At 37.6% G+C, this 12,276-nt stretch overlaps 1 protein-coding gene across 1 annotated transcript in view; it reads left to right on the top strand.

Annotated features, from left to right (window-relative positions):
- The first annotated feature begins 17 nt into the window (after window positions 1–17).
- The window catches only part of Gstcd (glutathione S-transferase, C-terminal domain containing), a 71,109-nt gene continuing 58,850 nt past the window's right edge, over window positions 18–12,276 (top strand). Inside the window, exons 1-3 of the mRNA XM_013023741.1 lie at window positions 18–192; window positions 6,942–7,382; window positions 8,439–8,891. Coding sequence (XP_012879195.1) covers window positions 6,954–7,382; window positions 8,439–8,891 — 882 coding nt within the window. The 5' untranslated portion in view covers window positions 18–192; window positions 6,942–6,953. The remainder of the gene's footprint in view (window positions 193–6,941; window positions 7,383–8,438; window positions 8,892–12,276) is intronic.

The raw sequence follows: 12,276 nt of genomic DNA, 5'->3' as shown, positions 1-12,276 counted from the left end.
GTATTATGAATGACGGGCTCCTGGCGCGGGCGTTTTTATTTTCCCGACCTTTGGGGTTGGTTTTTTTTTTTGTTTTCTTTCGCAGCGACGCTCAGAAGTAGCCTCGGAATCTCGGCTCCGGCTGGGCGGGAAGGCGCGGTGGGCCGGCGTCGCCCGTGTCGCGTTCGAGCCTGGCCGCGCCTCAGCGACCAGGTGAGGAGGGCGCTTGGGCCTCCGCCGCCGCCCGGGCCCCGCGAGCCGGCAGCGCCGGGCTGTGCCCCTGGTTGGTGGGGCGCCGGGGCCGAGGAGGCTGGGGGAGAGCGGGAAAGACGGAAGCCTTTCCTCGCCGTGCCTCTTCAGCCCGCGGTTCGCCTCACACCGTTTTTGGACGAAGCTGTAGAGGAGGGTCTGTTGGCCTTCCACCTTTTTCCTGGCTTCATAGTTTTCCCGGACCCTGTTACCCCCCCCCTCCCCCGTAGAGGGATGGGAGCAGCTTTCAGTCCTAGGAGTTGATGGGTTAGTTGGGGGGGCGCTAAGTATCAGTAGGAAGTCTCTTGGATTACGGTGTTAACTTTTTTTTCCCCTCTTTTTTCGGATACCTAAGTTTTTCATTGCCTACTACGTAACGGATGGGCCCCAAGGACTTGGTTCAGGAGGGGGGATATGTGCTTGTTACACACAACAGCATGTCCCTTCGGCTATTCAATTACCTACGAAAATTTGAGTTTAACCTACATGACAATTACCGTAGCATAACAAATATTTACTTAACATGTGCTCTGCATCCCACCCCTACTTGGTCCTGGAATGAAGTGACATTTATTTTTAACACCAGCATCCTATTCCTAGTCAATAACATAAATTCTTGAATGTTAAAAAAAGAAAAATTCAGCGGGGCCCACGTGGCTTACAACGGTTATCCTAGCTACTCAGGAGGCAGAGTTCTGTGAGACTCTTCCCTCAAACTGCCAAAAAGCCAGAAGCGGAGCTATGGGTCAAGTGGTAGAGCGCCTGCCTTGAACACAAAACCTCAGTCACAGTGCCCAGGTCCTGAATTCAAGCACAAGGATTGGCGCTCCCCCGCCCCCCACTTTTTCTCCAGCATTTAATAATGTATTGAATTGTTGATAAAGGGAGTGTGCTTGAATTTTCCCAAAGCCTACATATACACACCATGTTGACAGAAGAAAATGTAAAAGCTAGCAAGAATCAATGTTGTGACAATTTTAAACATGGGCACATGGTTATTTAAATATGAAAATAAACTAATAACCCGAGTGATTTGCTGTCACATTTAATAAACGTTAGCTATATGTATTTTTAAAACTGGCTTGTAGGAGCACACACTGGACACAACTGCTACACATATACTTCCTTGAAATTGTGTTTGACTTAGACAAGTAGGTATCCTTTTAAAAGGCCTTCAAAAACAGGATTGATTGTTAAATTTGAGAATTGTGAATTGCCTGATCAGATTTAATTGCTTTGTTTTGTACACTTATATGGTTTTGCCCAGTTTAAACAAGACTCCAAAGCCCTTGTAGTAATGGACCTATAATGTTTTGTTTAGGGCTGGCGGCAGGGCTCAAGTGGTAGAGAACCTATTTAGCAAACATGAGATCAAACCCCACTCTTGCCAAAGTAGAAAAAAAAAATGTTTCAGCCTATTTTACTTTCTAGTTAGGATCACCACTTAGGTTTGAGTTAAGAATAAGTACTTAAGCCCGGCGCCAGTGGCTCACGCCTGTAATGTTAGCTACTCAGGAGGCTGAGATATGAGGATCACTGTTCAAAGCCAGCCTGGGCAGGAAAGTCCCTGAGACTCTTATCTCCAATCAACCACCAGGAAACTGGAACTGGCACTGTGGCTCAAGCGGTAGAGAGCTAGACTTGAGCTGAAGAGCTGAGGGACAGCACCCAGGCCCAGAATTCAAACCCCATGATGGACAAAAAATAAATAAGTACTTAACATCCAAGTTGCAAATTTATCCTTCCTTCCTTGAAACCTCTGGGCAAGGCAACTGATGCAGTACATCTGTAGTATAATATGGCCTATCTTTCTATCCTCAAGGTATAGTAGATGACCGAAATCTTTTGTGTCAGACTTTAGACGCAGCAATTTAAGCCATATAGGTATTGTTTGCTGAGAAAATTTACTTTTTTTTTGTTGGTGTTATTTCTTCAATGTTAGCATTTCATATTGTGAATCCCTTTTAATTATGAGGTCAGATGCAATTGCAAGCATTTTGATTTCATAGCAGCAGGTGATTCTCTAATTCTTTAGAAGGATCACATACATTTTTTATTTCTGAAGTTACAGTAAATTTTTTTTTATCTTTTTTAAGTCTTTTAGGACTTCTTTTCCAGTTGTGAAAATTTAGTCACTTTTTTCTCTAGAGTGTATTTTCTACATCATATAATGAAATAATTTCTGAAAAGCTGTTTCCTTGATTGACCAATAATACTTTAGTTAATTAGCTGTTGCCTTCAGAAGGTCAAGCTTTTAAAAAATACATCTTTATAATAGAATGTCAGGTGCAACTAAATAGTGTTGATTTATGAAAGGCAAGAAACATGAGTTAAACTTTAGTCATTGAAATATTGGACGTTTGATGTAGCAGAGATTTGAAGCATTTAAATTTTAATCTTGGAGAGAAATATTTGTAATTTTTCATACTTGTAAGCTGTTCAAACCCTGTTTTTTCTACAGTATATTCAATTAATATGTATGTGGACTTAAGAATTTCACATTTATATTCTACCATTTTGTGACTGGCTTTTAGCTTCAGTATCAATGTTTTTGAATATTTGAACACAGTATTTAACATGAGTCATTATCTTTTCTGGGAAGAAATATTTAATAATGTCAATGGATAAGGTATTTATCCTTACTGATTATCCTTACCCATTATAAGGAATTTATATAATTTATAAATTATATCCTTATCCATTTATGCGTATCCATTATAAGGAATTTATATAAGTGATAAAGAAACAGTACAAACTGGGAATGTAGCTCAGGAACAGAGTGCTTGCTTAGCAAGTGTGAGGCTCTAGATCTGATCCCAGCACTTCCAAAAATAAAATATTAGTATAAAAAACCCAATATTTTGCTGTACAATACATCTTTTCATCATATTATGTAATACATAATTTATTATGTAGTATTCAGTCACCAGAAATACTGACTTGACTTAAATTTTGAGTCCCAGAATCTTTTTTTTTTTTTTAATTGTTGTGGGCCTTGAACTTAAGGGCCTGGGCACTGTCCCTGAGCTCTTCTGTTCAAAGCTAGTGCTGTACCACTTTGAGCCACAGCTCCACTTCTGGCATTTCAGTGGTTAATTGTAGATAAAAGTCTCACAGGGACTTTTCTGTCCAGGCTAGCTTTGAACTGCAGTCCTCAGATCTCAGCCTCCTGTGTAGCTAGGATTACAAATAAGCCACCAGCACCTGGCTAAGCCCCAAAATCTTCAAATGACTTTTTTCTGCTTATAGCAAAGTATATTGTCAGCTCTCTCTCACTCTCTCTCTCTCTCTCTCTCTCTCTCTCTCTCTCACATGCACCACACATACATTGATACAATTTGTATGGACTAAAGTAGTAAAAAAGGTTTTAGATTTTTTTTAAAAAAATTTAACTTTTAAAGGCCAAGAAACATTAATTAGAATGACAGTGTAAAAAGATGTCTACATTCCTACATGTTGAACTTTCGATTAATGCAATCATTATAACATATCTGAAGATTCTCAGTATTTTTTTACCTTTTGCCCCTTTGCAAAATTACTAAGTGCATTGGGCATACCCAGGAAGAGATTTATACTGTGTTATTTATTCAGCTCCTAGAGTTGATGGCTTGGTCTGATGCTTTCTCACTCGCCCTCGGGAGCAATTGCAGTATGACGCTTGTCAAAGGTGAGAAAGACGAAATGATACACTATTTCTGTGCTTGGCAAGAATGTGCTCAGAATCCCTAGAGACCCAGAAGTTGATTCTCTTAGTAGCTACCTTCTTTAAACTGATGACATAAAATTAGTAAATGAAAGAATCAAGATCAGAAAGAAGAAAAAGGAGGAATTTTGTCTACAGTCTTTATGCACAATGAGCAAAAACTTAGATTCCGCACTCTTAAAAAATTCAAAACAAGGAAGTGGCGCTGTAGTTCAAGTGGTAGAGTGCTCGCCTTGAGCAGAAGAGCTGAGGGACAGCACCCAGGCCCAGAGTTCAAGCCCCACGACCAACAAAAAAAAAAAAAAAATCAAAAGAAAATTCAATTTAAGCAAAAAGTAGTACCAAATTTGCATAGATTTACTAAATATTTAGTATATACTTTAAAAATTACTGTAGTGAATTACTGCCCAGAGGGAGTGAATTTTTTTTTCAGTTACAACTGACCGTGTAACATTAGTAATGTAGGGAAAACCATATCTATATTGGAAAAAAAAAGTTAAGAATCAAGAGTACTTTGCATTTTCTTTTGAGTATCTCATTTATTTTTAGTTTCCACAAAGGACAGTTACTTGCTGTTCTGTTTTGTTGACATCAAACTTGTATTAAGTGCTCATAGTGAGAAGAAGTTGTAAAATATGAATCAAAGAGTATTTTATGGTTTTTAAAAAATATTGTTATTAAGGAATTGTACAAGGAGTTACAGTTCTATGAGCTGGGTTATTAGGGCAATTCCTTTTGGACAGTGTCACCCCTTCACTTTCATTTTTATGGTTCTTGTATACATTAATGTGGCAAATATACAGGTCTCTCTTGTCATCTGTATATCTGAAAAGCTATAAAATAATTTTTTTGTTTTAAAGTATTAGCAGAACTAGTCTCACAGTAGGCCAATAGACTAGACAACTGAGAAAATAAGATAGTGTGTCCTTTGAAATCTACCTTATTGAAGTACTTAGGGATTTGATTGATAGTATCCCACTGCAGGAGAGCCACAAAGACTTGTAAGTTGATGTAGATTTCTATGGGAAAATTCCAGGAGACTATCAATTTCTAGAAAGTGTGCTAGTTCTTTTTGCCTGTTAACTTTAATATTTACTTCTTAGTAATTTAAATATCAACTCCTGATGTCAAACAAAATTCAGAAAATTAATAAATCTCAGTACAAAAATAATTTCTATGGGTTAAAAAGTCACTACTTTTAAATATATGACTTTTCTTTTAGATTTTTTAAAGTATAAATCTATTGTGTTTTAACAAAAAATATAATAGATTACTTTAGCAAGAAGTTTTTCCCAGGTGGTTAGTTTACTATTTCTATTTTATTATTACAATGGATTATAACCTGTAGTAAAACAAAACAAAATGGTTGAAAACCAAGAAGCATCAACAGTGAAGACTTGCTTTTGATTAAAAACCAATAAAACACAAAGATTTTGCAATACTAAGGGAAATTTAGTGTGTTGATAATTTATTTCCTAATTGATGTTACTAATATTTCAAAGGATCTTCAGTTACAAAACTGCAAGTATACAAAAAGTCTTTTAAAAAAAGTTTTAAAATGCCCTCTTATTACAAGTTTTTATGATGAATGCGTTTAAACAGTGCCATCTAGCGTCAGCTCTGAAATTGTGATTTATTAGAGCTCAACAGTTCTGGATCCAATGAATGTATAATTTGAAGGTCAAAAGTCACCTTAATTGACAAAAATCTTATAGGAATAATTGACTGCAATATACCCTGTAGGTATCTTTAAAATATTCAGTACATACCCATTCATGCGTTAATTTAACAAAATAATAATATGATTAGAATGTTGCATATGTTAAGTATGTTATGATAGTGATATGGAGACAAAGGATAGAAGAGGCAGTAAAAGTTTTCTTTTTACTGTATGTGGGTGAAGCAAAAAAAGAAAGGTCAGGGAAGATGTAAGAATGTAAAAGGAATCCTAGTTACATAGGAGGTTGTATCTGAAGGACCTGAGTTCAAAGCCAACCTGGCAGAAAAATCTTGAAGACTTTATCTCCAGCAAACTGCTGGACTGGAAGCATGGCTCAGGTGGTAGGGCATCAGCCATGAGTGAGAAAGCTAAGCAAGAGCATGAAACCCTGAGCTCAACCCCTGTTATTAGCACTGAGAAGGAAAAGAAGAAACAGTATCAGCAGTTAGAAGCTAAAAGCAATGTTTTTGATTCTTGAAATACCATGTATGAAGATCCTGAAATGGGAAGATGCTTAGAGTTTTAGGGAATAGCTCTACTTTGGAGCAAGGAGAAAAGCAGAAAACATAAAAAGATTAGATCAAGAAAATCTTAGTAGGCTGTTAGAGAAACTGGTTTTTCTATGAATAGAATGGGAAGACACTGGAAGGTTTAAACTGAGTGGCATTACATGAGTGGTGACATTACTTCAGTTTTAACAGAATCATTTTGCTATGTTGAGAATAAACCAGAGTGGTAGTAAGATGGGAAGTAGACTTATGAGGCAATTGATACAATTCAGAGCAGGGTGATGGTATCTTAAAAACAATCGAAATCTTGTAAAATAATCAGATTCTGAATATATATTGAAGACAGAACCAAAAATTTAATAGACATAGGGATGTTCAAGAAAACAAGAGTCGCAAAACAAATTGTGTTCATCTTAAAGGAACCAAGTGTAAAATGATTCCTGGCTAATTTTTTGTACAAAGTACAGGAAAAATTTCCTTTGAAGGCATTTACAGACAGAACCAAAAGACAGAACCAAAAAAAATTAATAGACATAGAGATGTGCAAGAAAACAAGAGTTGCAAGACAATAAATTATGTTCATCTTAAAGGAACGAAGTGTAAAACGATTCCTTTGTTGTACAAAGTACAGGAAAAATTTCCTTTGAAGGCATTTAGTCAGTCTTAAGGGACAAATACAACATCATAAATTCTTACGTTTCCAGAATAGGCATTTATCTTTAATATTAGCTTCCAAATTGTTATATTATAAAGCATGTAACTATTTCCATTTGTGCTTTAGGTGACCCAGTGAATGAAGAACATGAAAGGTATTAAGAGAAGTCTTGCAGAAGAATACTTATACCTGGACTTTTCTCACCAAGTAGAAGGATGCATCTTCCCTCTTCATACATCTGTAACTTTATTTTTGTTGTCATACTGTGACTGCAAAATCCTAAAAGTTTATTTAGTACTCAGCAAGGAAAGTTCTGATAGTTCACTTCTAAGAAATGTACCATCCCAGGATCTTGAAATGCAGGTTATTTCTAGGCAAGAGCTTCCACCCATAGTCCAGACTTGCTGTTTGCCTGCGGTGGTAGAACAGCCCAACAACTTTTGTAGAGCTGGACTTGCTGTTGTACTAAGACACATAATCCAGAAATCTTATGAAGCTGACCCATCAAAGAAGGATATTTTGGAACTTCTGGGTTTTAAAAAGACTTGCTTGAAAGCCTGTGCTGAAGTAAGTAGAAGGTCAGGTCTCTCTTCAGTGATTAAAGCTACAAAGTACTAACACCTTCATTTGAAAATGTGTCTTCCTGTTGGCAATAAGATTTCATTTATTTGGGAAAAAAGCCCCAAACAAAACACAATAGCCATGTGCCAGTGGCTCATGCCTGTATACTTAGCTATTCAGGAGCCTGAAATCTGAGGGCCATGAGTTTGAAACTGGTACAGACAGGAAAGTCCATGAGACTTTTGTATCCAGTCAACCAACAGAAAGCTGGAAGTAGATCTGTGGTTCAACTGGTAGAGCACTTGCCTTGGGCAAAAAAAGCTAAGGGACAGTACCCAGGCCCTGAGTTCAAGCCCCAGCATAAAAAAACACAAAAAACAAAAATCCAAAACCAAAATAGAAAACAAAAAACAATAACCAAAGAAATACCTAAAATAAGCCAGGGGCTAGTGGCCCAGGCCTATAATCCTAGCTACTTAGGAGGCTAAGATCTGAGTATTATGATTCGAAGCCAGCCAGGGCAAGAAAGTCCATGAGACTCTCAACTCCAATTAACCACCAAAATGCCAGAAATGGAGCTGTGGCTCATATGGCAAAGCAGTAGCTAGCCTTGAGTGAAAAAGCCCAGGGACAACACCAAAAGGTCCTGAGTTTAAGCCCCTGGTTGGCACAAAAAAAAAAAAAATTGTAAGTTATATAGTTTGGAGACATATTTGTAGAGATTAACTTCTCTTTGTCTTTTAGTTATATTGAGAATCATCAAAGGGAGCATTTACATATAAACAGGAGCTGAAGTAACTGCTTTGTAAGCCCTGCTTTTTTTGGTGAAGGTGTATTTATTCAGTAAGAGGCTACTGAAACCAAAAAGCTCCATTGTTTAATGTTTTCATGTTTGAAGCACCTAAATAAGTTTTGATAGAGCATAAAAGGCAAGCCCAGGGATAGTTTAGCCCAAGACTAAATTCTTAAATTCTCTTCACCAATCTAATTTCCCAGAATGACATTTATATTCAGTCTGTGTTAAGAAGAAAGAATCCTATCATTTCTTGTTTTGTTTTATAGGTTAGTCAGTGGACCAGGCTGTGTGAACTCACCATCCCTTTGGCTATTGAGAATTTTCTTAGAGAGTCTGTTGAACAGCCCCCAGCTATCCCTGCAGAAATAATACAGCTAGAGAAAAAACTTAGTGAGCCTGTTAGAGTACACAATGATGACAAACTACGCAGACAGAAGCTGAAACAACAGAAGGTTGCTGAAAAGAAAAGAACAGCAAAGACCAAGGTCCATATCCAGGAAGCATCCAAGGACTTGGATTCTCCATCTAAGAGTTTGGAAATGAAAGTGGCATTCTCAAAGCTTGCAATGCAGGAAGAACCAGCTCCTACCAACAGGGAGCCTTCTCACATCAGGAAAGCAAAGGCCTCTGACCTTCCTCCTCTGGAGCATGTGTTTGCCGAAGGGCTTTACTTTACCTTGGCAGACATTGTGCTTTTGCCCTGTATCCATCATTTTCTGGTAAGGTTTTATCTGATGTAAATATATTGCCATGAATTTCAATCTGAAATTGCTTACTTTGCATTCAGCTTCCACTTCTTTACTTTCACTATGCACCTGAGCCAAATTATTAGTGTCTCACTTTTCTAAATGTACCTCTCTGCCTTTGCTGGGATATTCCCCCACAGCAGTGTTGGGTTTGAACGTAGGACCTTACACTTGCTAGGCAAGTGTTCTCAGCCATTTTGTTTAGGTTATTTTTTCAGATAGATTCTGAACTGAACTGTACTCCCATAGAGCTATGTGTGCCACCACACTTAAGCCTGTTCTCCGACATAAGGTCTATGCAGACTTCTTATTTTTTTATTTTTTAGACCTAGACTGGTCTTGATCATCTTCCTTCCAAGTTGGTAGGACCTACAAATATGAGCTATGTGCCGGGTTTGGCTAGCTTTGTTATTGGATCTTGATAATTACCAAAGGCTCATGTGTGGAAAACTTGGCCGTTGGCTGAAGCACTGCTAGATGTAGAACCTTTAGGAAATAAGAACAGTGGAAAGAAACTAGGTGTATATGCCCATGAAGGAATATTGAGACTTTGGCCCTTTCTTGTCTCTTTCTGCTTTCTGATTGCCCTGAGTTAAGTAGCCCTCCTCAACCATGCACTCCTACAACAATGTCCTGTGCCACCACAGGCCCAAAGCAACAGGTCAAGCCTTCACAGGCTGAAATCTGCATCTCAGTGCCAAAATAACCCTTTCCCCTGATTAAATTGATTATCTCAGATATTTTGTCATAGTGATGAAAAACTGACTTTTATACTCTAATCAATGTAAGCAAAGGAAATAATCATTATGACTTTGAAAACATTATTTTGTTTTTCAATTAGTTCATTATGACTAATTCTGAGTTATTAAAATGTTAACAATTGTGATTATCAATTGCTCTTGTGATTATCTTCTAACACTAGAAGGTTCAGTATAAAAATAATTAAAAACTAAATAAATTTTGTCAGGTGTATACCATAATTAAGTAGTTTCATTACGTTAAGTGGTCATAAAGATGATATTGTTCTCATAGACTTTTTGCTTCTCTGTAAGATTAAGCTATTCTATGCTGTGGGAGAATATAGGTGGAAAGTTATGTGTACACACACAGACACACTTATGTTGCTCTCTGTGGAGGAAAAGAGAACAAGATGGTAATAATACCAGAGTAAACAGAAATTGGGCTTGCTACAGCCCTCCAGTTTTTTCTCAAAAGCTGTATTTTTCTTGCTTTAGAACATGTTACCCTTTCCCCTACTAAGGAATGAGATATCAGATTTCATTTTCAGTCGTCATCATTGCAGGCGTCTCTACTGACAGAAAATATTTCTAATGAATGTTTGTGCATTTAGAGGCTGTTGCTTCACTAATAAGTTAGGAAGTATGGATCAGTTATCATCGTCTCAAAGGATGGTTTTCTTTCAAATCAAAACAAAGCAAAATGGTAACCATAATGATTTCAGAATTACTTATGAAAAGATTCAGGAGCTCTTTTAGATGTCAGTTGATATTATAAATGTCAAATATCATGATTTTGGTTTTGGCCTAGTCAAATTTTTTTTTAGATTATCTTTGATTCCTCTCATCTTTTACCAGTTTAGTCTTTAGAGTGGCCATTTGATTTGCTATGAAATATTTGATATTTGTGATGTGACTAACTGTAATTTTATAAATGGAATCAAAGTGGCATATCTGCTTTTTGTTTGGAGATAAATTATTAAAAGCCCATTGTATATGCCAGGTACCGTTGTAAGCACTAGCAATCAAAGGATGAACAAGACAGGTGACACCCCAGACCTGGTGAAGTTAATATTCTAGTAGACAGTAGCAATGAACAAACGAACAAATAATAGTCACAGGAAATAATGCCAAATGGTACAGACAAAACAGGTGATAGAAGCAACCTGATTTTTTTTTTTTTTTTACTTTAAGCTCAACAAAACATGAAGTGTAATTTTGATTCACCTTCAGGAAGCTGATTTTAGTTCCAACCATTTGGCCTATTTATTTCAGCTAATCTGAGTTTCATGTTAGTCAAATTTAAATTCCATTTATCTGGTTAGGATTAGTTAAAGCTGAAGTATTCCTAAATTGATGAGATTCCCCTGGCCCCCTCCTCACTTTGAATCAGGTAGGATATCTGACTACTCTTGAGTAAATGCTCCTCCTAGTAGGAAAGAGCTTTGTTTTATCTCAGTTTTTAAAATACAATAAATTTTAATACTTAGTCTTTTCCATTATAAGTATGATTAAATTCTACTTGACATTTAATATGTAAATTCTTACAGAATCTTCCTTTATTCCTTTGTGCTTTTCTAGGATCTGCTCATTTTCTTTTAAAGAATTCATCTGTCTTTGCCAAAGCCTGATGTTGCTTCGGTTGCACTTCTTAGAGTCACTTTGAGTAATGTTGCCATCAGTTTGTTCATATTGGGGCTATGTTGCCAAGCCTTTGCGCTTGTATTAACACAGAGAGGCAAATCAAGTATCATACCAACCAATCGGAATCAGGATCAAGTTTATGCGTAGCAAAGAATATGTTAGATTTGGGTCAGAAATATGAAGTGGAACCCAGGATCAGGGTATTTAGCCACAGGAATAGGGTCAAAGACATGAAAGAACAGAATCAATCTGGCTAAGTCTAGGTTTGAATTACCAAACCAGAAGGACTAGGGAGAATACCTGAACGTTGTCACAGTTTTGCCAAGCAGAATAAAGTAACATCAAGTAACCTCCCTGAGGTAGTCTGTAGATGATTAAGAAAGAAGAGACTACTAATGAAAGATGACAGGTGAAAATAAGTTGTAATTTTCCCCAAGTGCGCCTGTGTGTGTGTGTGTATGTGCGTGCGTGCGTGCGTGCATGCATGTGTGCACGTGTGCGCGTGTGTGCGTGTGTGTGTGTGTGATGGGGCCTGAACTCTGGGCCTGGGCACTGTCCCTCAGCTCTTCAGCTCAAGGCTAATACTCTACCAGTTGAGTCACAGCACCACTTCAGGCTTTTTCTGCTTATGTGGTGTTGAGGAATTGAACCCAGGGCCTTATGCATGCAAGTCAAGCACTCTACCACTGAGCCACCTTCCCAGCCCCCCAAGTGTTTTTTTTAATTTAATTTTAATTGTGAAAATACTGTACAGAGGGGTTACAATTACATGGGTTACAATTGATAAGAAATGAGTACATTTCTTATCAAGCATTATAGCCTCCTCCTTTGTTTCTCCTTCCCATCCCTTCCCATCCTCCCCCCGACCCCCTCACCCAATCATCCCCACCCCCCCCCAAAGTTGTAAAGTTCGTTTTCGACATAACGACTTGTACTTCTCATTGTTGCAATGGGTCCACCTGTATCCCTATTTAAAC

The sequence above is a fragment of the Dipodomys ordii genome, unplaced genomic scaffold (assembly GCF_000151885.1).
Source record: "Dipodomys ordii isolate 6190 unplaced genomic scaffold, Dord_2.0 Scaffold70, whole genome shotgun sequence".
Lineage (NCBI taxonomy): Eukaryota > Metazoa > Chordata > Mammalia > Rodentia > Heteromyidae > Dipodomys > Dipodomys ordii.
The sequence above is the reverse complement of the archived record's forward strand: the minus strand, read 5'-3'. Positions and strand labels throughout refer to the sequence as shown.